General features: G+C 34.5%; 2 protein-coding genes across 4 annotated transcripts in view; one reads left to right on the forward strand and one right to left on the reverse strand.

The window, feature by feature from the left end:
* Positions 1-272, reverse strand: part of GOLT1B (golgi transport 1B) — a 16,075-nt gene extending 15,803 nt beyond the window's left edge. Inside the window, exon 1 of the mRNA XM_027838581.1 lies at positions 4-272. Within this exon, the coding sequence (XP_027694382.1) occupies positions 4-272 (269 nt within the window). The remainder of the gene's footprint in view (positions 1-3) is intronic.
* RECQL (RecQ like helicase) lies at positions 9-22,194 on the forward strand. 3 transcript variants are annotated; one of them, XM_027838733.1, is made up of 17 exons: positions 9-91; positions 2,937-3,036; positions 3,409-3,495; positions 3,921-3,969; positions 6,540-6,737; positions 8,013-8,192; positions 10,300-10,406; positions 11,709-11,907; positions 13,243-13,409; positions 15,236-15,317; positions 16,717-16,865; positions 16,955-17,072; positions 17,647-17,785; positions 19,548-19,639; positions 20,131-20,350; positions 20,599-20,728; positions 21,320-22,194. In XM_027838733.1, exons 4-17 carry the CDS (start codon positions 3,954-3,956, stop codon positions 21,488-21,490), a joined length of 1,968 nt encoding a protein of 655 aa, XP_027694534.1. In that variant the 5' UTR covers positions 9-91; positions 2,937-3,036; positions 3,409-3,495; positions 3,921-3,953; the 3' UTR covers positions 21,491-22,194. The 3 variants fall into 3 exon arrangements, with proteins under 3 accessions (XP_027694534.1, XP_027694536.1, XP_027694537.1); XM_027838735.1 differs by lacking the exon at positions 9-91 and adding an exon at positions 94-178; XM_027838736.1 differs by lacking the exon at positions 9-91 and adding an exon at positions 190-244.
* Positions 22,195-22,841: the final 647 nt, after the last annotated feature.

Genomic DNA, 22,841 nt, shown 5'->3' on the forward strand with positions numbered 1-22,841 from the left:
GGCTGCAAGGGTCGAGCCAATGATTGTGCGCCGTCGCGTTTGGCTGAGAAGAAGACTTCCGGCGGAGGGAAGCTAGCCTGAGCGCCTGAGGGTGAGTAGCTGACCTGGGGTGGAGATGCTGGCCTCTGGGTCCAAGCTGGGCCCTGCTGCTTGCGGTCCGGCGGGGAGAATGGCAGCGGTGAGCTTGCTGCTTTGGACTCTTGAGGCGATGTTCTCTGAGTTAGCAAGCGAGGAGCCTTGACGGGTCCGCGGTGCCCTCCCTTTTCACCCATCCCTTCCTCTCAGTTAACGGCCGGGCGGGTGACTCATTGACCAGGCAGGCCTGGGTTTAGGCCAAGATTTGGGCTAAGATGTTGCTGAAAGAAGCCGCCTCTGGGCCACGCGAATCTTTGGGGAAGTCTGCTTGGGACAGGTTTTTGTGTACTCCTCTGTTGGCTTTTTTGGGAGGGAAAGTTGAGTATTTTTCATGTCAGGCACAATTATTGAAAGCTAGGGTGCAACTTTTAAGACTTGTCAAGTTGTGTGTGTGTTTTTTTATTTTTGTTTTTTTATCAAGCTGCTACTGATGCGTAAATGCACAACTTAGAGTGATTTTCAGATGAACTGTTGTCTAGTTAGCTTCCTATGTCTTATCCTTCTGAAGCTGATTTTTATTTTGAGATGTTTTATTGATGCCTTGTTTCTATAGCACAGTTATTTCTAGATATAACCAGGGTTGTGCTGGTAAATGATTAACAATCGGCATTTAGGAGAAGGGGAGGTACTCTGGACCCACATTTAAATTTAATATACATTATTAACATTTTCTTCATTATTTTTCCTAAGTCAAGACAACCAACTCAATCAAGATCTCATTTGTCAGGTTTGCCAGTTTCAAAAAATTTAACCGTAGGCACACCCATGGATGTAACCCTCCCCCTCTCCTATATTAAACCATCACGTAGTAAAGAAAATCACTTAAACAGAAACAGACTATATAGTCTGTGTATGCCGCATTCTGTCAGTCTCTCACCTGTTTTCCAATGGGAAGAAAGTATGTTTCTTTATCTGTTTTCCCTGACATTTAGTGTTGTCCTTATGTCTGTTGTTGTATGCAAATGACCCCATATCTACATATCTATCCTTTATATCTTTTCTGAGTTCCAATCCCATATTTCTAACTGCTTTCTAGACACCTCCATGTGGATAGAAATGTCTCCCATAGGCATCTCAAATTTACTCTGTCTAAAGCAGAACTCATTATCTTTTCCCCAAAATGTTTAACTCTCCTTTCTAAAGTCCTTCTTGTTGTTTTTTTCACATTCAATCCAGTACTCTAACCTGTCAAGATCTTTTTGAATCCTGACTCTGCTATTCAACGTGTTAATTATTCCTCCCACATTTGTGTCATCTGTAGATTTGATAAGCATGCCATCTAAATCATTGTTAAAAATGATAGAGCCGAGCATGTATCCCTGAGGCTCTCCATTAGAGACCTTCGTGAAACCATTAATCGTTAGTTTTGGGTCCAGCCATCCAACTAATTTTGAATTCATCTAATTGCACTGTTGTCTAGCCTACAACTACATCTTTCTATAAAAATAGTATGAGAGATTATAAAAGTATTTGCTAAAATCTAGGTTAACTGTATCAAGTGTTCCTTTGACTACCATTTCAGTAAGTCTGTCAAAAAAGGAGCTGACATTAGCATGATATGACCTTTTTTTTTTTTTGATCAAACTATATTGACTCTGTGATTACATCTTACTTTCTTAGGTGTTCACTAACCATCTCTTTAATGAAACATTCTAGAATTTTGCCGGGTTATCAAAGTCAAGATTGCTGGCTTATAGTTTGTAGACTCCATTTTCCTCCCCTTAAAAAAATTAGAGCATTTTCTTTTTTCCAATCCTCTGGTACCTTTTCCATTCTGGATGATCTTTACAAGATCACCAGTTGTGTTCAGCACTCAAACCTACCAGTTATTTCATTACCAAAGGATGTTCCTCTAGACCTTGTGTTATGAATTCATCAGAGGCATTTATGTGGTCTCTTATCTCCCTATGTATCTTGCATATCAATTTTCTACTAGTGATATTTATTTCATTCATTCCAGTTTAGAGAGCATTTTTCTTGGTGGATAAAATAGCAGCAAAATTATAAATGAGCAGTGCTACTTTTTTTCTGTCATCAGTTTCCATTGTGTTGTCCACCCTGAGCAGTAGTCCTGTACCGTCTTTGATCTCCATGTTTTCCTCAGTATTTCAATGACTTGTGATTTTGTTGGTGTGGCAACATTTTCTACTGATACTAATCATAACTTATCTGTAGCTTTTAGTTGTAGGAAGTTAAGTGACTTGCCTGTGGGCACGTACTAGTAAGTGAGAAATGGGACTTGACCCCAAGTCATCCTGATTTAGAGTCCAGGATTCTATCTGTTATGCTTGCAGCCTTTCTAACTTAAAAAAAAAAAAAACAAAGAAACAAATAAGAACAAAAACTAGCTTTTACAACATCAACTCCAAGAGAGGCTGCTAGGTAGACATGGGAGTATTCTGACTTTTGTTAGTGGACCAGAGCTAGGGATGTATGTGATATATAAATATGAGGTCTCTGTATAGTCTATAAGCCTTTGACTTTTCCTCACTTTTAATTTTGTTCCAGTATATTTTTTGCTTTTCTCCCTTAGGTTCAACTTTGTATTGAAGTCACCCAATTTTAAAGCATATACTGATTGAATTTGGAGGGTTGTATTGAACTTTGTAGAATTTCTCTACCTTCTCATCCTCTGCAACAGATGTTGTTGTGAACTATAGTTGTGCTCATTCTAGTCATTTTGCAAATGCTTCTCATGACCACTACAATATGAGATGACCATATGTCCCATGAAATATTTTTTCTTGTCCTTCGATGCATGAAAAATCATACACTGCTAACTCCTTTATTTGTCTTTGCAGGAACTACTTATGAGGCACCTGCATGTTTAGCCAAAGCTTTTTTGTCTTCTGGTTTCATTTATAGCAAGAATGTCACAATTGACAAGATTCATTTCCTCAGGTAATATGTCCTCATGTTCATCTGTGTGATTCTTAGCACCCTCTATCCCCTTTTCCTCCACCTTGCTACCATCACTGTAAACTGTATCACAAAGGATTTGGGGACAGTTTTACATTTTTTTATGTTTCATGGGTTGCCATGACCAAAGAATTCATTGCCAAATGGCTAGCAAGTTTGTGAAATGTCCCCTTTCTTCTTCTCCAACTACAATAACAAAAGCTGCGTACCTTGGGGGTGGCAGGGAGATGGAATGTTCGTAGTGATTAGTCTTGAGCAGTATGGAGGAATCTGGGTCTTTTTTCTTTTTTAGTTAAGCTGATTTTAATGTATTTGTATATTTTATTTTTAATAAAACATGGTTTTCATTTGCAGTACAAGCCTTTATCTACCTGTGGAAACATCTTTTATTGTAGACTATTTACAATCTCCACAACAAAGTACCTTCGTTGTAATAAAAAGGTCTGTTGCCTTTTCTGTTTTTCATTGTGGTAATATTAGTATGTGATAATAATAGCAACAATCTTATCTCTATTCAGATCCAAGTATACTAAGATCTTTGATTATTTGGTAGGCAACTGTAGTTTGGTTTTTAGTGGGAGAAGAGAATAGTAATCTTACGTTGATGAAGTGACTGGGATGGGATCATCCTTGAGCAGTGTTTTGGAGGAGGGAAGAGGATTTTCTTACATTTTCACTAACTGGGAGATGGCTTCTCAGCTAGAGTAGCATTTCTGAATTAAGGACTATTTGTAAGTTAGGAACAATTCACATATTATTCATTCGAATTCATTCACATATTATTAATTTTCTAATCCTTATCAGTGAGAATACTATGCATAGAACATAAGACTTTAAAAATTTATTGATCAGTCTTTCTTTTTTAGAAAGAACTTCAGGCATTGTAAAACAGTTTGAAAATGGAATCAGTTTCAGGTGGGTTGAAATAATTACCTTTTTTTAGTTCTGTTTTATTTCTAATTCTGCTTGCTTCAAATTTAAGAATCCAGAAACATCTTGCAGATCACAAGCAACAGTCATTATCCTGGAAAGTATAGTGAATGTGGACTTGGCCACAGACTTGGGTGCCCATGATATGTGAAAAATCTGTATGAGCCTGAACTCTCAGGCTCGTATAGTATTTTGAAATGATACATGCAGGTTCGGCCTTAAAGCCCATTCTGCTGTCCTGATGACTAGGCTGGAGGTAGGGATAAAAAGAGGTGCTTAAGTTTTAAGAGCCTAGGTCTTGTCCTTCATTTTTTTTTTTCTGAGTTTATATTATCATCATATGTTGATTCAAATTCTTTAACCATGTAAACTATTCCTAAAAAGTAAGTTAAGTTGATAGGATAAGTTTTAATGAATAACTGCCTCAGAACTATGTGGCTTCTTTTGAACAGCCCAGCTTGTTGGCTTTGTGTATTTATTCAACAGATGTTTATTAAGTTGCCTACATTATGTTAGGTACTGGGAAATACAAAGACAAAACTGGAACAATCTTTTCCTTCAAGGAACTTACATTCTGTTGAGGGGAGGGGGAACATGAATACAGTTAAGTAAATACAAAATGCATATTAAATAATTTTCTGGGAGTGAAGGAGAGTACCACTAGCAACTGAGAGATTAGGGTAAGCCTCATGTAGGACATGTCATTTGAGCTGAGCCTTGAAGGAAGCTAGAGATTCTGTGAGGTAGAGGTAGAGAGTACATTGCAGTCATGAAGGACAATCTATGGAATGGTATATGTGGGGAACAAGTAGCTAAGCTTGTTTTGGCATTTATAGAACAGAGTCTATGAATCTACAATAACTGGAAAGGTAGGCTGCATCCAGATTGTGAAGGACTTTGAATGTCAAATGGAAGGGTTTGTATTTTATCCTAGAGGCAATTAGGAGCCACTGGAACTTTTTGAGAAGAGTATTGACATGTTCATAACTGTGTTTTAGGACAATCAATTTGTAAGCTCCATGGAGGGTGGATTGGAGAGGGAAGATACTTGAAGTAGGAATACTAATTAAGAGGTTATTCTAATATCCAGGCCTGAAGATAAGGTGGATCTGAACTGGGGTGGTAACCAAGTGAATGGAGGAAAAGGGAAGAATGTGACAGATGTAGAAATATAATGAAGAGGACTTTGAAGCTGATTGGATATTTGATTGAAGGACAGTGAATATTTAAGGATGACTCCAAGGGTTGTCGTGGTTGGCTGGAATGATGGTGGTAGCCTCACCATAAATGGGAACATATTAGAAAGGGCAAAGTATACAACTACAGATAAGAAGTTTGATTTTAGACTTGTTGAGTTTAAGATACTTATGGTACGTTAATTTGGAATGTGGGATTAGAGCTCAGCAGAGAAATTAGGGCTGGATATTTAAATCTGAGAGTCATCTGTGTAAACATGAGAGTTGATTCCAGGGGAGTTCTAAGATCATCAAAGAAAGAATAGAGAGAGAAGGGAACCAAGGTGGCACTACATATAGGAGTTGAGTTATGGATTATGATCCAGCAAAGGAGACTGAGGAGTAATTAAACAGGATGGAAAATCCAGGGAAGAGAGAGTAACCAGGAGGAAGAAGTGGTTGACACTGTTAGATGCAGCAGAAAAGTCAACAAAATGAAGACTGAGAAGAGGCTGGTTGTATTTGGCAATTAAGAGATCATTAGTGACTTTGGAGAGAACAGTTTCAGTTGAGTGCTTAGAGTGGAAGCCAGGTAGCAGGGGTTTGAGGGGTGAGAGGAGAGGAAGCAGAAAAAATAAGTATTTACAGCTTTTTCGAAGAGTTTGACTGTGAGAGGGAGGAAAAATGTAGGCAGATAGCTTGAAACTGGCACTACAAAAGGTTATCTAATATTTATTTTGCAGTGTAGCTATTATTATGTTGTGTCAGTCATGTGGTATCAGTTAATAACAGTGAAATTGAGATTGAAGCGAAGTAAAACTATGACAGTGATGATTACTTTGTATGCCTTTATGTTGATATATTAGAGATACCTTTTAACAGTTTTCCAATTGTCAATTGAATGAACTGTTATGGGAGAAAATCCATCCTCTGCTACATCTTTTTATCTTCAGAGTTCCTATTGATTAGAACTATACAGGATGGCATTTTTTATTGGAGTTAATGAAGAGATAATGAAAACCCCAGTAATACATAATTTTTCCCTTTGTACCTCTAGCACAAGGTTGTAGTCATGAACCCTATTTATCACTAGGCTAATAAATACATAAACACATTGATGTGAAATTTATTATTATAGTAGGTAGGGAAATTTTAAATAGATGGCACTACAAATGCCTATGTGTTAGGGTGTGGTCATTAGAATATAGATGGTGTAGGAACTCTTGATTACCTTCTTCTAGTCTCCTTTGGATAATTCTTCCTTTATTTTGTGGTCTATCCTTTGCTTGGTTGCTGAGCAACATGTATTAAAGTTTCTAGTACAGTTTGAAGTTTGATAAACTCACTATGGTCCTTGTGGACCTCTTTTCTTTGCTGTAGAGCTAAATGAGGAATTAGATTCTGTCACCAGTGAGCTGCAAGCAATAGAAATTCAGATACAAGAACTTCTGGAAAGACAGCAGGAACTTATTAAGAAAAAAACTGCCCTAAAGAAGAAAATAAAGGAATCTCTAGAAGATTCAGATGCTGGCACAAGCTCAGAATTGGATTCTTCACCTGAGGGCTGGAATAAACAAGGTTTTACTTTTTATCTTGCTAGTTTTTTTTTTGTTGTTGTTATTGTTGTTATTGGTTTTTTCTTTTCTCTTTTTGGCATAAACTGAAGTTTAAATTGCTCTGTTTAGTATACTTTGCATCAGTCTTAGAAAGGTTATGCTGGTCATTCCTTTCAGGGAGTAGGGGGAAAGGAGAGCTGGATGTGAATCCAGATACTTTGTGAATTTAGTTTTCATGGTTTAGATTTAATTTTTTTTGGAAAGATATAGTAAAATTTAGATTAACTTTGATGCCTGCAGAATGTGGTTATTCTAATTACATGAATTTGCTTAGTGTTAACTAAGCTTCCTGCTTGAATGTTGTTGAAAGCCTTTTAAAAATATATTTGCCTATGGGGCAGATGGGTGGTGCAGTGGATAGAGCGCTGGCCCTGGAGTCAGGAGGACCTGAGTTCAAATTCGGCCGAAGACTCATAACACTCACTAGCTGTGTGACTCTGAGCAAGTCACTTAACCCCAATTGCCTCACTGAAAAAAAAAAAGAAGAAATATATATATTTGCCTATGTTCTTGTCATTGAATCTTTATTTGATGAATTAGGATCTTGCAGTACTTTGTGACGTCATTAGAAACATCACTGATAACTTTCAGAATATTAAAGATACAAAAAGTATTGAAATCAGTAGGTAAAGATTTTAGGTCATATCCTAAATTATTTGTTATTATTATTTTGCTAAATTTAAAATAGCTTATTTTCTTGTGATTTGTTTCTTCTAAAAATGAACTGTATAGAAAAAAGTATAGCCATTTATGAGTTCTGGTTAATTGGATTCCTGTTAGTAGACATAAAAAAATTGATAAACATTTATTAATTGTCTATGAGCAAAATGTGCTAGGTTTTGTTATTTCTCAGTGCATCATACAACTTGTATTGAAATGTAACTATCAGAACATTCCAAAGTAAAACAAAAAATGTTTATCCATGAATACCATATTTATTATGTTAATTGGGAGTTGCCAATATTTTTAGCCTTATCTGAATGAAAAAAAAAATTCTGTATTTATTTCATTGACCTTGTTTGAATGTTTCCTGAAAGTCAAGCTAGTCATAAAAATAAATCAATATTTTGAAAAAAAGAGTGCCTCCCCAAAAGTTAAAAATTGTACTTAATTCATCTGTATTTTGTTAATGAATATTGTATATGAAAATCTGTTTTAGAAAAACAACCATCTAATTATTTTGTTTGTTTTAAGTGTTTCATCGTATAGAATTTATTTTGTGTCTTTCTCGTCCTAGATTTTCTGTGGTCTGGGAAAATTAAAGATGCCATGCAGAATGTCTTTAAACTGCAAAAGTTTAGGCCTCTACAGCTTGAAACTATTAATGTGACAATGGCTGGAAAGGAAATATTTCTTGTGATGCCTACGGGGGGTGGAAAGAGCTTGTGTTACCAGTTGCCAGCAGTATGTTCTGATGGTATGTGAAAGAAAAATTAACTAATATTGGGGGAATATGTGGTTTTCTTTCATATTTGTTTGTAAATAGCTTTAAAATAATTTCTAAATAATATACTGATTTTGCAAAATTTTTTGTTGAGTGTATCTTTGCAGAAAGTTACCTACTAGTTTAATTTTTTAAAATTAATTTTTAGTGATTTTTTTCTTTTTTTTATTGCATTAAATTCTACAAAATAAATATTAGATAACCTTTTGTAGTGCCAGTTTCAAGCTATCTGCCTACATTTTTCCTCCCTCTCACAGTCAAACTCTGCGGAAAAGCTGTAAATACTTATTTTTTCTGCTTCCTCTCCTCTCACCCCTCTTTTTCTTTTTTTATAAAAGTATTTTGATGTAGGTCTTGAAACATAACTAGTAGAAGGCAGCGAGGTAAAGTAGAAGGAATATTGGACCAAGACTTTGAAAACTTGAGTTTGAGCCATAGCTCTGCCATTAACCAGTTGTGTGACATTGAACACGTCACAGAACTTTTCTGATGCTTTTCTGTCACCTATAAATTTGGAACGATATTATCAAATATGTTTCTCTTATAAGATTGTTGTGAAAATCAGATGGGATAAGAGAGTACTTTGAAAACTGTAAAGCACTAAAGAAGCATGGGGAAATTTAAGTATTATTATTAATCTTGCATTAAAGTTCTGCTACCTTAACGTGGAGGTAACCCTGTTTTCTGAAAGAATATGCCAATGGAGTATAAGCTGTGGTAAATCTACCAACTTGGAAAGACCTAATGATATGTATGACCTAATGATACATGTTGTCTGAGGACCAGCAGGGCAACTAGGTGGCACAGTGGATAGAGTTTGAGGCCTAAAGTCAGGAAGACTCATCTTCTTGAGTTCAAAATCTGGCCTCAGTCACTTATTAACTGCGTGACCCTGGGCAAGTTACTTCACTCTGTTTGCCTCAGTTCCCCATCAGTAAAATGAGCTGGCAAACCACTCCAATATCTTTGCCAAGAAAACCCCAAATGGGATCATGGAGAGTTGGACCTGACTGAAACAACTGAACAATATTAACATCATTATGGGATTGACTGCCAGATAATTTTTTTTGGTTAAAACCACTCATGAAGACAATATTAAGATTACATTGTGTGTCAGTGAAGGAAGCATGTGCACTGATTAAATCCTGGAATCTTGAAGTATTGAAGTAAGTATTATTATTCTCATTAATATTGTTCAGAGTTTTTAGGACTATGTCAATCTCAGCTCTGGACGGAACATAAAAAAGGAAAGGCTATAGTTTTCAGAAAAAGTCATTAATTTAGTTATATTTTCACTTGGACTCAAACTCAGAAGAAGTTAATGTAGACTGGTATGATGTATTGAATGCCACCATGAAACTAACACTTCCAAATTTATAGGTTGCTGGTTTTTTTTTGTTTTTTTTTTTTTGCTTAAGCTGTAGGCTCCTCATGAATACTCATATGCATCACCTTAAAAATTTTATCCAAAGATGTTATTGGCTTGACATACTATATTGAAATATTACTCATATATGTGTGTGTGGGTGTGTGTGTATTTGTATGTGTATAAATATAAATATATTTGTGTTTAATTGTAGCCTTCTGGATTAGGGGGAGGAAGGGGGAAAAAGAACAAACTAAGAAGTGCACAGCATAGAAGAAAAGAAAACTTACAAGAAAGCTAAGATGGACAACTCTGAATGCAATGTATAATATATATTATATAGGCTTTCTTGAAATGGAAATTTATTGTTGTTTATTTTGAATCCTCTCATGTTCTGCTGTGCACATGACAATGCTTTTTTTTTCTTTTCTTATTTTGTATTTAAGTTCCAGTATTTAAGTTTATAATGTTTCTTTTTCTTAATAGTATTTGAGTTTTGAAAAAAGAAATATTACTGGTTATAAATTAAACATTCAAATTATTAGTGTTTGGAATATCAGAGTATATTGGAAAATTGATAAAGCAAAAGAAATTAACAAATATTAAGACTTCTGCATAGCTTTCAGAGTTTTGCTTATTGGCCCATATTTACCTAATATCCCAATAGCATACTGAGGAAATTGTGAAGTTTAAAGCAGAAATGTTATCTTTCAGGTTTCACACTTGTGATCTGCCCTTTGATTTCTCTTATGGAAGATCAGTTAATGGTTTTAGAACAATTGGGAGTTTCAGCTACTTTGCTAAATGCTTCCAGCACTAAGGTATGTTTTGGATAGGTATTAAAGGTGAGTTCATAGTGTCTTGTTCTTCTAAAGCAATAAACTGGTAACTTATTATTAGAATCCTATAGTAATAATTAGGGATATGTAATTATGCAATAAACAAATGAAAAATATTTTATAGGCAAGATAGCTTACTCTTATATAGTTTATTCTGTTTGGGGAATAAATACATATGCATCATAAAACATTTTTTACTTATTCTTTTTGCCATCTTCCTATGCCCATCCACCTCTTTTTCAAGAGGTTTGATAAGAATAATGCTTTAGTTAATCTAAAACCTAGTTGGATTGAATGCCCTCTAGACCAGGGGTTCTTGGCCTGTAGCATTGGTACCTTTGTCAGTTTGATGAAGTCTATCCACGCCCTGTCTCAGTAACTTTTTTTTAAATAAATGAAGGAAGTACAAAATTTCAGTTAGAGGTTAGTGAAAATTAAGATGTATCTTTTTCCCCATGTAAGTTCACAGATCCCTTGAAATCTATCCACTGACTTCTTGGAAGCCTGAGGACTCAAGGTTAAGAACACCTATTCTAGCCTTTGCTCAGTTCATTCCTCTGTCAGCCCTTCTAAAGCCTGTCAACTTTTTTGTGTCTGGGGAAGCCAGATGCCTTTTCAGAATAATATTTAAATGCATAAAATAAAATGCACAGGATTACAAAAGAAACCAATTATATTGAAATAAATTTATCAAAATATTAGGAGGGGGCAGGAAAGGTCACAGACCTCAGGTTAAGAACTCCTGTGCTACAGGTTTTCCTTGACAGAATTAAAGTCTGGCTACTGATGTGCTGCTGAGTAAGCAACATAAGAGGAAGGGGATGGAAGTGGCATTATGAGGTTTCTAACCTGCTCTTTAAACATGAATAATTTCTTTAAAAAGCCATCTCTCCATACCCTTTGTGTATTACACATTTTTCATTTGTCATATGTTATTTTATAATACATATGTTTATATCATATTGAGTTAGACTGTGAGCTGTAGGCCATGGAACCTGCTTTAATTCAGTCTTTGTATTTCAGCATCTAGCACAAAGCTCTGCATATTTTATATATTTTAAGAATATTTATTAAAAATACTTTGAATGAATGTGAGATTTTATCAACTAAAATTCTGCCAAGGATATATTGGAAGACCTTGAATTGTTTAATAAAGAATGTAATAAATTATAATATGTAGTAGTAGTAGTAGTAGTAGTAAATTATAACAATGAGTTCCTTTACTAACCATTTTAGCAAAATAGATCAGTAGGTTTTTTTAAATTTCTGTTTACTTTTTAACAGGAACACGTGAAATGGGTTCATGCTGAAATGGTAAATAAAAACTCTAAGCTAAAGCTCATTTATGTTACCCCAGAAAAAATTGCTAAAAGCAAAATGTTTATGTCAAGGCTGGAGAAAGCCTATGAAGCAGGAAGATTTACTAGAATTGCTGTGGATGAAGTTCATTGCTGTAGTCAATGGGGACATGATTTCAGACCTGGTATGTTTTATACCTATGTTTAATACTAATCATATAGTTTATGGTACTAAATATATACCAGAAAAATAGATTCCTGCAATAGCTTTCTGATTGGTCTCCCTACCTCGTTTTTCCCCATTCTAGTACATTCTCTACCCAGTTGTCAAACTGATCTTCCTAAAGCATAAGGGTGACTATATCATATCCCACTGAGTAAACTCTGGTGGTTCCCTGTTACCTCCAGGTGCAAATGTAAAATCTTGTTTGTGGGAAGCTAGGTTGTGCAGTGGATAGAGCACTGGCCCTGGAATCAGAAGGACCTGAGTTCAAATCCGGCCTCAGACTCTTGACACTCACTAGATGTGTGACCCTGGGCAAATCTCGTAATCCCATTGCCTAGCAAAATACAAAAAAAAAATAATAATCCTGTTTTAAAGTTCATCATAACCTGATCTCTTACCTTTTCTGTATTCTTACACCTTATTCTCTTCCACGTACTCTACAATCCAGTGATACTGGCCTCCTTGCTGTTCCACTTACAAGATACTCTGTCATTTTCACTGACTGTCCTCCGTGCCTGGAATGCTTGTTCTCCTTAGCTCATTCCTCTGGCTTCCCTGCCCTCCTTCAAGTTTCACCTTTGGCAAGAAGCCTTTCCCATACCACTTAATGCTAGTGTTATTTCTCTGAAATTATCTCCAATTTATCCTCCATATATCTTGTTTGTACATATTGTTTATGTGTTATTTCCCCCATTAGATTGTGTACTCCTCAAGGGTAGGGACTGTCTTTGGCTTTTTTATCCCCAGCACATAGTCGTTTCTTGTTGACTTGACTTCTGAATCCACTTCATTATCTCTAGCCCACATCTTTCTATTTTTTTTTAATCAGAAGAGAATAGGATATTTTGAGAGAACAGGATATTTTGTCAGATGCCTCACTAAACTTGGCTAGAATTAAGTTGTTCCTTAGCTCCTGGTGTTTGCCAACTAACCAAGAAGCTCTTCCAACTAACCAAGAAGCTCTTCCTGAAGAACTAGTTAAATTAAATTCTGGAGGCAAATGCTACTTAGTAACTTAAAGGCAGCTGAGGTAGGCAACTGGATAGAGAAACACTGCGTTCAGACGTAAAAGGACAGTAATACTTATATTACCTACATCACAGGACTGTTGTGAGGAAGGTCCTTTTTGGGCTCAAAAGCACTAGAGAAATGTTATTAATAATAATTTATGTACTAATCAAAATCAATAATAATTATATTACTTCATACATTATTATAGTATGTGACCTACTTTAATTATTGCAGGTAGGGAAGGATACTTTTAACAGTTTTTTTCCCCATTTTTTTTCCCCAGATTATAAGGCACTTGGAATTTTAAAGCGGCAGTTCCCCAATACATCACTAATTGGTTTGACAGCAACTGCTACCAGTCATGTTTTGAAGGATGCTCAAAAAATTTTATGTGTTGAGAAGTGCTTTACATTTACTGCATCTTTTAATCGGCCAAATCTTTATTATGAGGCATGTAGCTTTTCTGTTAATTGAATACACTACATGAAACTTCAATGGAGTAGATTTACCTTTGCATTTTTTTTTACGTGTGTGTGTGTGTGTGATTGCTGTAACTAGGGAATGAACAGATATTCAAGACAACTTTTCTTTTTTTTTTTTATTTTTTTTGGTGAGGCAGTCTGGGTTAAATGGCTTGCCCAAGGTCACACAGCTGGTACGTGTCAAGTGTTTGGCCTGAGGCCGGATTTGAACTCAGGTCTTTGTGACTTCAGGGCTGGTGCTCTATCCACTGCACCACCTAGCTGCCCCAAGGCAACTTTTCAAATTGTATCATGTGGAACCTGAGAGGCTCTCTATTCGTACCTATAGCTGGATAAACTATTCCCTCTACAATATACCCAATAAATGGTGTCTAGCCTTTTTTTTGAACTCTTGTGATGATCACTCCCTTCCTCTTTCCCAGGCCTCTCATTATGCTTTTGGATAGCTCTAATTGTTAGGAAATTCTTCCTTAAATCAAGCCAAAGTCATTTTCTTAGAAGAGAGAAGTTTTAATTGAGTAGTGGGGTTGGAAGCCAGATGACAGGGAATTGAAAAGTGAGATGTGGATATAAGAAGTAATGGAGGTAGTGAGTGTAGGCTGCTCTTTTTGGGAATTTGACTCTGAAAGGGAGAAGAGATTGAGGGAATGGAAGGCCAATGAAGTTGTTTGTTTGTCTTAAGGATTGGAAGACACCTGGACACTTTTTTAGCAGCTGGAAAGGAATTGGTGGATGAGGACAGTTTTAAAAATGGGAGAGGTAGAGAAGAAATGATTAAGGTGTTAGCTATCTGATAGAACTTAAAGCAAAGGAAAAGAGAATGGAGGATAATATAGAAGGGTGTGACTTTCTTCAGGAAATGTGCTACCTTTATTTTGTTTATTTGTATACAGACAGTTTAGGTTAAGGGCTTTTTTGATGGCTTTTTTCTTTGTTTTTTTTTCCTTCTGTGTATTTTTGGGCAACCCTACTACTATTTATCCTACTTTGAAGCTAGTCTCTGTGGTAGCTATAGGTTGGTGGATAAAGAGATGCAGTTTTCTCCTTGCCCTTCCCTTTTCAGTTTAAAACTCCTTTGGTTAAGATTTCTAAGACTTCATGCAAATAACAGCCCTTGTGAAGTAAACTCCATTCCTTGTTAGGAGCCCATTATTCCTTTATTTTAAGTTGTAGCTTGTAAGTGTATATGTCTCTTGCATATTACAATCTTTTATAAGGCTACATTAGACCTTGTGATTTGCTAAGGACTATCAATTGAAATTAGCCTCTTTTAGGAAATGCAGAAATAGGAGAAATTCAAGTGTGTAATTTACACATATTTTCTCTTTTGGGGAGGTTAGTATGCATTCTACAATGAGACCTCAGGTGATAGAATGGAATGATTATTCTTGGCTGAAGTATGAATGTGGATTTGTTAATAGTTCCTCGTTTGGCTTTTAATTATGCACTATACTTAAGCATAAAACTTAAACATCTTGAAATGCCCTTTAGGGGTACTACTCTATTATTTGAAATTAGTCTTAATAGATTAAATGTAGGTTTATTATCCCAAGCAATGATTTCTTACAGAATTTAACAATCTCATGAATGTGATATCCTCTCTTTTGTGGTAAATTGCCAAAAATCATGTCTAAAAGCAAAATCCAGGGGATGGCAGGAGAGAGCCATATGAGGTGAATAAAGTGAGGATTATATGTACTGTATTTATTAAAGTCTAGTAAGAAAGATGTGATGTCTGGGTTATGATTTAGTGATTGTTACTAGTTTATTTTTTAAAGTTAATGTATTTTTTAGGTTCGTCAGAAGCCCTCAAACACTGAGGATTTCATCGAGGACATTGTGAAGCTCATTAATGGGAGATACAAAGGACAGTCTGGTAATATAGGAAAAATAACAACTTTGAAGACTTAGAAATGCCTTCCCTGTAAAAAGTGAACCAACTGAAGTTGGTTGTTTACTAATTGGAAATTTAATAGATTATAATTTTTGACATAATTTATTTTTTGCAAACTTAGAATGTGATTGTATAGTTTTATCCAGCTCAGTCATAGATTTTATTTTGTGTTTTTTTGTTTGTTTTGTTTTTGTTAGGCAATAGGGTTAAGTGACTTGCCCAGAGTCACACAGCTAGTAAGTGTTAGGTGTCTGAGTCTGGATTTGAACTCAGGTCATCCTGACTTCAGAGCCAGTGCTCTATCCACTATGCCACCTAGCTGCCCCTCAGTCATAGATTTTAGAAAAACTATACAGAATTGTTTGGATGCATTTTTTGTTCGTAGTAAAATTAGTTTCAGCTAGTTCATCTGGTTTCCTTATGTGAATTATAATTAACAAACATTTATTGAACATGTATTATATGTATATTTCCTGTGTTAGGAAAAGATGATAAAAATGTTTAAGGTAGTCCATGTTCTCAGGGGACTTAGTCAAATTTCAGAAACAGAATGTAACCATAAAAAGATAAAAAGCAATACAGAATTTTTTTTTGACTGACAAATGAATTGTATTGAAGAACACTACAATAATTCTGAGAAGAAAGTGGCCCTTGTGCTGGAACTTAAATAAAATCTAGAACTTATTATTTAGAGGGCAAAGATAAATCTAAAGTATAGAACAGAAAGCAGAGACCAGAAGGAGCAATACCAGTTAGTAGATTACTATAATACTACTATAATACATGTATGAGGATATGAGTTGTATGGGCCTGGGTGGAGGTGGTAATAGAGAGAGATGGAAGAGGAAGACTTGAACCTGAGTGGGGCCAGTGATAGTAAGGGTGTATGTGAGAATGTTGGCTTCCAATGAGGGGGGAAGCATTCCATTGTATTTTATGCTTGGTGTAAAGTTTTCCACAGCTTTGGTTATTCCATATTAATAATGTACCTTTTTTATACCAGGAATTAAAAGTCTATTCCCTCTTATTCCAAATACTTCATTTGTATATGGTCCAAATTATCAGTTATCCATTACACTAATTTCTTCTGTTATATTCAGCATATGGCTGATACAATTTTAGCTTTTAGGAGCTCAGGAATGAGAAAAAGGTAAGTAAAACAGACTCAATTCTCCTGTTTTGGATGAGTGGATAAGTGAAATTGAGAGCTTATTTTTAAACATTAAAACAGTATAGCTTTGTGCGTCTCCATAGTTGTCCTTTAACTGATGTATAGTTTTAATTTGTTAGGATCTTTTGAAAATTTCCTTTTAACAAAATTGCTTTTTTTTTTTCAGGCAAACAGGCATTTGTAATAAAAAAAATTTGCATTTTTATACAGGGATCATATATTGTTTTTCTCAAAAGGATTCTGAACAAGTCACAGTTAGTTTACAGAAACTGGGAATTCAAGCAGGTGCTTACCATGCAAATATGGAACCAAAAGATAAGACTGAAGTTCATAAAAAATGGTCAACAAATAAAATTCAGGTTAAGTATATATTTATCAGTGGAAACATACATGGACTTTGAAAATAATCACAATTTTAATAATAATTAATTTATTGGGAATATTTCAGGTAGTAGTGGCAACAGTTGCATTTGGAATGGGAATTGATAAGCCAGATGTGAGATTTGTTATTCATCATTCAATGAGCAAGTCAATGGAGAATTATTACCAAGAGAGTGGACGTGCAGGTATCATTAAATATGCGTGTCTAAGAGCTAAACACTTTATATGCAGAGCATTGTGCTTAATGTAGGTATAGTGTATGCTAAAACATTTTTATTATTAGTCTTACAAAAATATGACAATAGCCAAATACATATGCTGAAATCTTCTGTATTTCCAAATGACCCTGGATATAAAACTACCCAAGAAAACATTTTTTAAATTCTCTCTTGAATTAAGAATTATTTGGCTGTTGTCATATTTTTGTATTTATAAATTCATGCATCCTTAATTTGCCAAGAAAATTTGTTTTACTATTCTTTCCTGTCCTGTTTTTAGCTGTTAGTTTGATGTGTCACATTACTGGATTAGTTTAGACTTTAGATTTAACAGTGACACATATTGAATAGAAGTTTTATTTATTTGATAATTATGTAGATCACCTATCACATATATTATGGGAGAATTTTAGCTGTTCAGTTCTCCATTCCATAAAAGGTTGCCAGTTTTCTTTCATTAATGTTTTTTTTTATGTTTGGTCTAAAACCAATTGTATTTAATTCAGTATTAAGAGTAACATTTCTATCTAATATATCATAGGTCGAGATGATCTGAAAGCTGATTGTATTTTATACTATGGTTTTGGAGACATATTCAGAATAAGTTCAATGGTGGTAATGGAAAATGTAGGTCAACAGAAACTTTATGAAATGGTGTCATACTGCCATAATATATACAAGTAAGTTTTATTTTTACATTTATGTATATATTTTATAACTTATTAGTTAAAATCATTCATTTACTCAGTTATCATTTCATAAGTGTCAGGCCCGTTAGGGGCTCTAAGGATACAAACACAAAAAACAATTTCTGCCCTTTGGAGCTTACAAACCATCAAACAATTTTATAATTTAAAAAGTTTAAATGTAACTTTTAAAAAAGAATTGTATACATATGAATGAAATTGTCCAGTGAGATAGATTGTAAAGTGGAAAGCACTATACAAATATATATGAATATATATGTAAAGGAATAAATTAATGGAGCTTTTAAAGTAGTTCTTTTTTTGCCTCCTAACATGTGTGGTGCTTAACAGCTGTAGGGATATGCCTTATCTGTATTCCAGTTGGCCTTACTTTTGTATTTGTTTTCCCATTTCCATTGTGTGAACTCTAAAGCAAACATGGTTTGGTCCCTTATTACCTGTCTTACAGCTCATCATTCTTTCTGTATACTATTCAGACAATTGATATCTACAGTGCTGGCCTCTGAATCATTCTGGAATTGTCTAGAAGGAACTAGAGACAGTGCATTTCTGTGCAATGTCTTGCCTACGTAGTACTCAATTGTGTTTGCTGCCTGAAAATCTGCTTCAAGTTTCACCATAATTTAGGGATAAGATTTCTTCCATAGAATTTGAACGATGACCAAACTGAGGCACATAAATTCAAATAACTTTTTTAATTTAGAGAAGCTTGTCTAGGTCTACACCATGCAAAAAATTAGCTTCTGCTTGATTGCTGAGCTCATCATATTTGTTCTCACTCATACTAACACAGCAACCCTGTTTTAAGTTTAACCATATTAAATTGTAAATGAACTGAAAAAGATCTCAAAATATTTGGCTACTTTTCTGAGTTTTATTTAAATAAAACAAGTTTTTCCATTAGTTAGAATTGCAGATGTGTTTGTAAACCACTACAGCAAATTCCTGAACTGAATAATTTTGTATCAAGTAATTGATATATAGGATTGAATTTTTGTTATTCCATAGGAGGCTTTTTCCTGCTGCATATAATATTCTAAGATAGGGAGACGGAAATTTTTTTTTAAGAATTTAAGTGGTTCCAATAAATCATTGTTGTTGTTTAGTCGTGTCCAACTCTTTGTGACCCCATTGGGGTTTTCTTGGCAAAGATACTGGAGTGGTTTACAGTTTCTTTCTTAAGCTCATTTTACAGATGAAACTGAGGCAAATGGGGGTAAGTGACTTGTCCTGGGTCACACAGCTAATGTCTGAGGCTGGATTTGAACTCAGGTCTTCTTGACTCCAGACCTGGCACTCTATCCACTGTACCACCTAGCTGCCCTCCTTGCCATCTCCCCTCCCCCTAATAAATTATACCTGAGGTATTAAAACTCAATTGTTGACATCAGAGGTTTAGCCAAAGGAAAAAAAAAATTTTTTTTTCTGATCATCACTTCTATTTCCCTGAGCCTTAGTTTCCTAGTAAAGTGCTATATTATATTCTTTCAGGAGAATTTGACCTCTTTTGAGGTCAAACTGTTTTTTGTTTTTGTATCCCCAGTGCTTAGCATAGTGCCTAGCATATAGAACCACTTAATAAATGCTTTTTGAATATTTCTGTTATTTTATTGTGATGAAAATTTAAAACAAAAGACGTTTTAAAATTTATCACCATACACTTTGAAATGTTTGCTTAGAGATCTTCATTAAGGTATTAGCTAATGTTTATCAATTATATTTCTATTGTTTTCAGATGTCGCCGTATGCTGATAGCTCAACATTTTGATGAAGTGTGGAATTCAGCAGCTTGTAACAAAATGTGTGATAACTGCCGTAAAGACATTTGTGAGTTCATTGTGGCTTTATTTTTAAATGTAATGTGATTTGAGATTGGGACTGCATACAACAAACATATCTAGAACATGAAGACCTTAGGGTGTGATCTAATAATCAAAGGGGGAGTTTTGCTCTGAAAAATTCTGTAGTAGGCAAAAACAAGGTTTTAAATAAAGTTGAATCATTGATAAAGATTTTAGGAAACTGATGCCAGTGGTTAATGTCCTTCCAAAATTGCATTTGCCATAGGAGACAGTAAACATGAGCATCTTCAGATATATTTTAAGGAAAGTTATGTAAAAAATGGGACTAACACCTAGGCATGGTTGTTATCACTTACTAACCATCTGTGGCCATTGAATAGGAGGGGCAAAAATAGATAAAAACTGTAGTGAGCCCATTCCAGTCAATTACCAGTGTATTTGTAAGCCAATACTTCAAATATTTTTATAGTTGTTCTAATATTTATTCACTCTGTACGGATATCTCTTCCTTTGTAGCATTTGAAAAGAAGAATGTAACGGAGTATTGCAGAGATTTAATCAAGATACTGAAACAAGCTGAAAAACTAAATGAAAAGCTAACACCATTGAAACTTATTGATGCCTGGATGGGAAAGGGTGTAGCAAAATTGAGAGTATCTGATGTTGTTTCCCCTAAACTTCCACGTGATGAATTGGAGAAAATTATTGCTCACTTCATCCTACAACAATATCTTAAGTATAAAACAAACTCAGTTTTTTTAATCTTCTTAGTTAAAGTTAAGATGCTAAGAAAAGTTACTTGAACAACAAATTTAAAATATTTATACGAACTTGATTCTTATTTCTGAAAAAACTTCAGAGATTTTAAAAATCATTACATTAAAAGTTACCTTTAAAAAGTGTTTGTCATATGATGCCTTCATATATTTGTATTACTTTTGTGATTTATTCAAATGTCTTGATTGTGGACTTTTTCTTCCACAGAGAAGACTTCAGTTTTACAGCTTATGCTACTATTTCATATTTGAAAGTAGGCCCTAAAGCTCATCTTCTGAACAATGAGGAACATATAATTACCATGAAAGTAAAGAAGGACATGAAGGGATCTTTCAAGGTACTGTAAACAAACTGTTAAAATTCTTATTGTTTATTAATAACATACATTCCTCTTAAACATAGGACTTACTTATTTTAAGCTCTAGAATGCCAGAGAACATTTCTTATGTCTCTCCCAGAACTTAGCCCAGGGCTAAGTAAAGATTTCATTTTACCTTATTAACAAAGTACTATTTAAGGCTTAGAAGACAAAATTTTATTTGGAAGAGATAATAATAGCCCATGGGTTTTGCTTAAGTTACATGGATGCTTGAAGGGGAAAACCTATTTTAGCTTTCTGTCGAACTGCTGAGTAACATAACTCCCTAGTTCCAGTCAATGGTCCTTGTATGTTTTAGAGTTCTTTGCTATCTCCGAATACATAATCCCAAAATGTACTGGTAGTAAGATGAGGATAGCTGAGTGGCACCTATGTAACTGGGATACTTAATAACAAAGGCTCTTTAAATACCCTTATATTAGCTTGCTTTGAGAGTGGTAACATTTCAATATACTAATGATGCAAAAGGATTATTATAAATTATCTAACTATGGTTTTTATAAGGTAAAACAATTGAATTTTTACCAGCATTATTTTCTGGATTTACAGGTTGACTTACCTCAGTTTTCTAATTCTGAAGCAGAAAGAAAGATAGAAGAAAAATATTCGGGTAACTTCCAGAATACAGATGTAAAGAAGTGTGGAAGTGTGCTTAAACAGCCTCATTCAGAGAGTACAAAGGCAAAGAAAAGGAAGCTGGATAACTCAGTCATTGACTAAATTTTCCAAAAGAAGCAAATTGCACTCACCTCAACAAAAGATTAATTTTTGAATTGTTTCATTTTATTTACATGGAACTACATTTTCAGAGCCTTAAGCAGTTTTTGGATGAACAGTTTTTATACTTTTTGAAATATTTCTGATTTAAGATTATGAACCACTTGATTTAGAAAACAGAAAACTATCCAATAAAATGAAATACCAAAAAATGTAAATTTTTTAGAACAACATTGAATGCCCTGAATATATAAGATTTACTGAATTGCCATAGCTGGTACTATAATTATACAGCCTATCCTCATAACACACTATAGGTGGATTAAAAGCAGTATAGTGGCAGAAAAAGCACTGGCTTTGGAGTCAGAGAACCTAGACACAAATGCCACCTCTTTTGCTGACTACCTGTATGACCTTGAGCAAGTCATTTAACCTTCCACTAGTCTCTCAGTTCCCTCATCTGTAAAATGAAGGGAGGTTCGATTAGATTAGTGGTGTCATGCTCAAACAGCAATAGGGGCCACTTAACTGTATATAAAGATATCTGAAGGTACATATTGACTTAGGAAACCACCTATTAACATTATGCTTTATTATATTTTTATTATTTTGTTAAACATTTCCCAACTACATTTTAATCTGGTTTGGACCACATGCTTTTTTCCCCTTACTCACAAATTCAAAGACAATAAATATGCTTTATAATATCAAGAGGCACCAGTGTTTTTGTTGCTATTCAGTTATAGGTGAAAACATAAAAGAGCTCCGTTATGACCTAGAGCAGCTAAAGTAAAAGTTATTTGTTTAGAAACTTTAAAATGGCACTACTTAAAATAACATTTCTTGGTAATTAAGTTCAGAAGATTCTTGTTTTCATACAAGCCCCGTTGTCAAAGCCTTTTAGATAGTCTCGGCATTTAAAATGAATTTTTTTCTTAAAGCAACTCCTTTATAACATCAATAGTTTTTTGAACACATTATCCAATAAACTAAGTGGCTGATAAATATTTGAGCAATCATGATGTCTAAGGTATCAAAGCATGTCACAGTTTTTTAAATATATTAACTAATAAACTAAATTGCTGACAAATATTTGAGTAGTCATGATGTTCAAAGTATTCCTGTATAAAGGAACTAATAACATAAGGGCTTCTAGCTTAATGGAGGTGAAACAGATTATTTAGTTAAATGTAAGTACTATCTGTTATATCTCTAAAAGGCATGGCTAGAAGTTCTAAATATTATGAATTTGTTAAGAAATTCAAAAGTAAAATGAGAAGAGTGATAAATTATTGAAAGGATATAGTATTACTGAGTGAATGTGCATTGCTGGAACAATGTCCTAGAACAATCA

Source organism: Vombatus ursinus, unplaced genomic scaffold (genome assembly GCF_900497805.2).
Source record: "Vombatus ursinus unplaced genomic scaffold, bare-nosed wombat genome assembly UNPS02014830.1, whole genome shotgun sequence".
NCBI classification, from domain to species: domain Eukaryota; kingdom Metazoa; phylum Chordata; class Mammalia; order Diprotodontia; family Vombatidae; genus Vombatus; species Vombatus ursinus.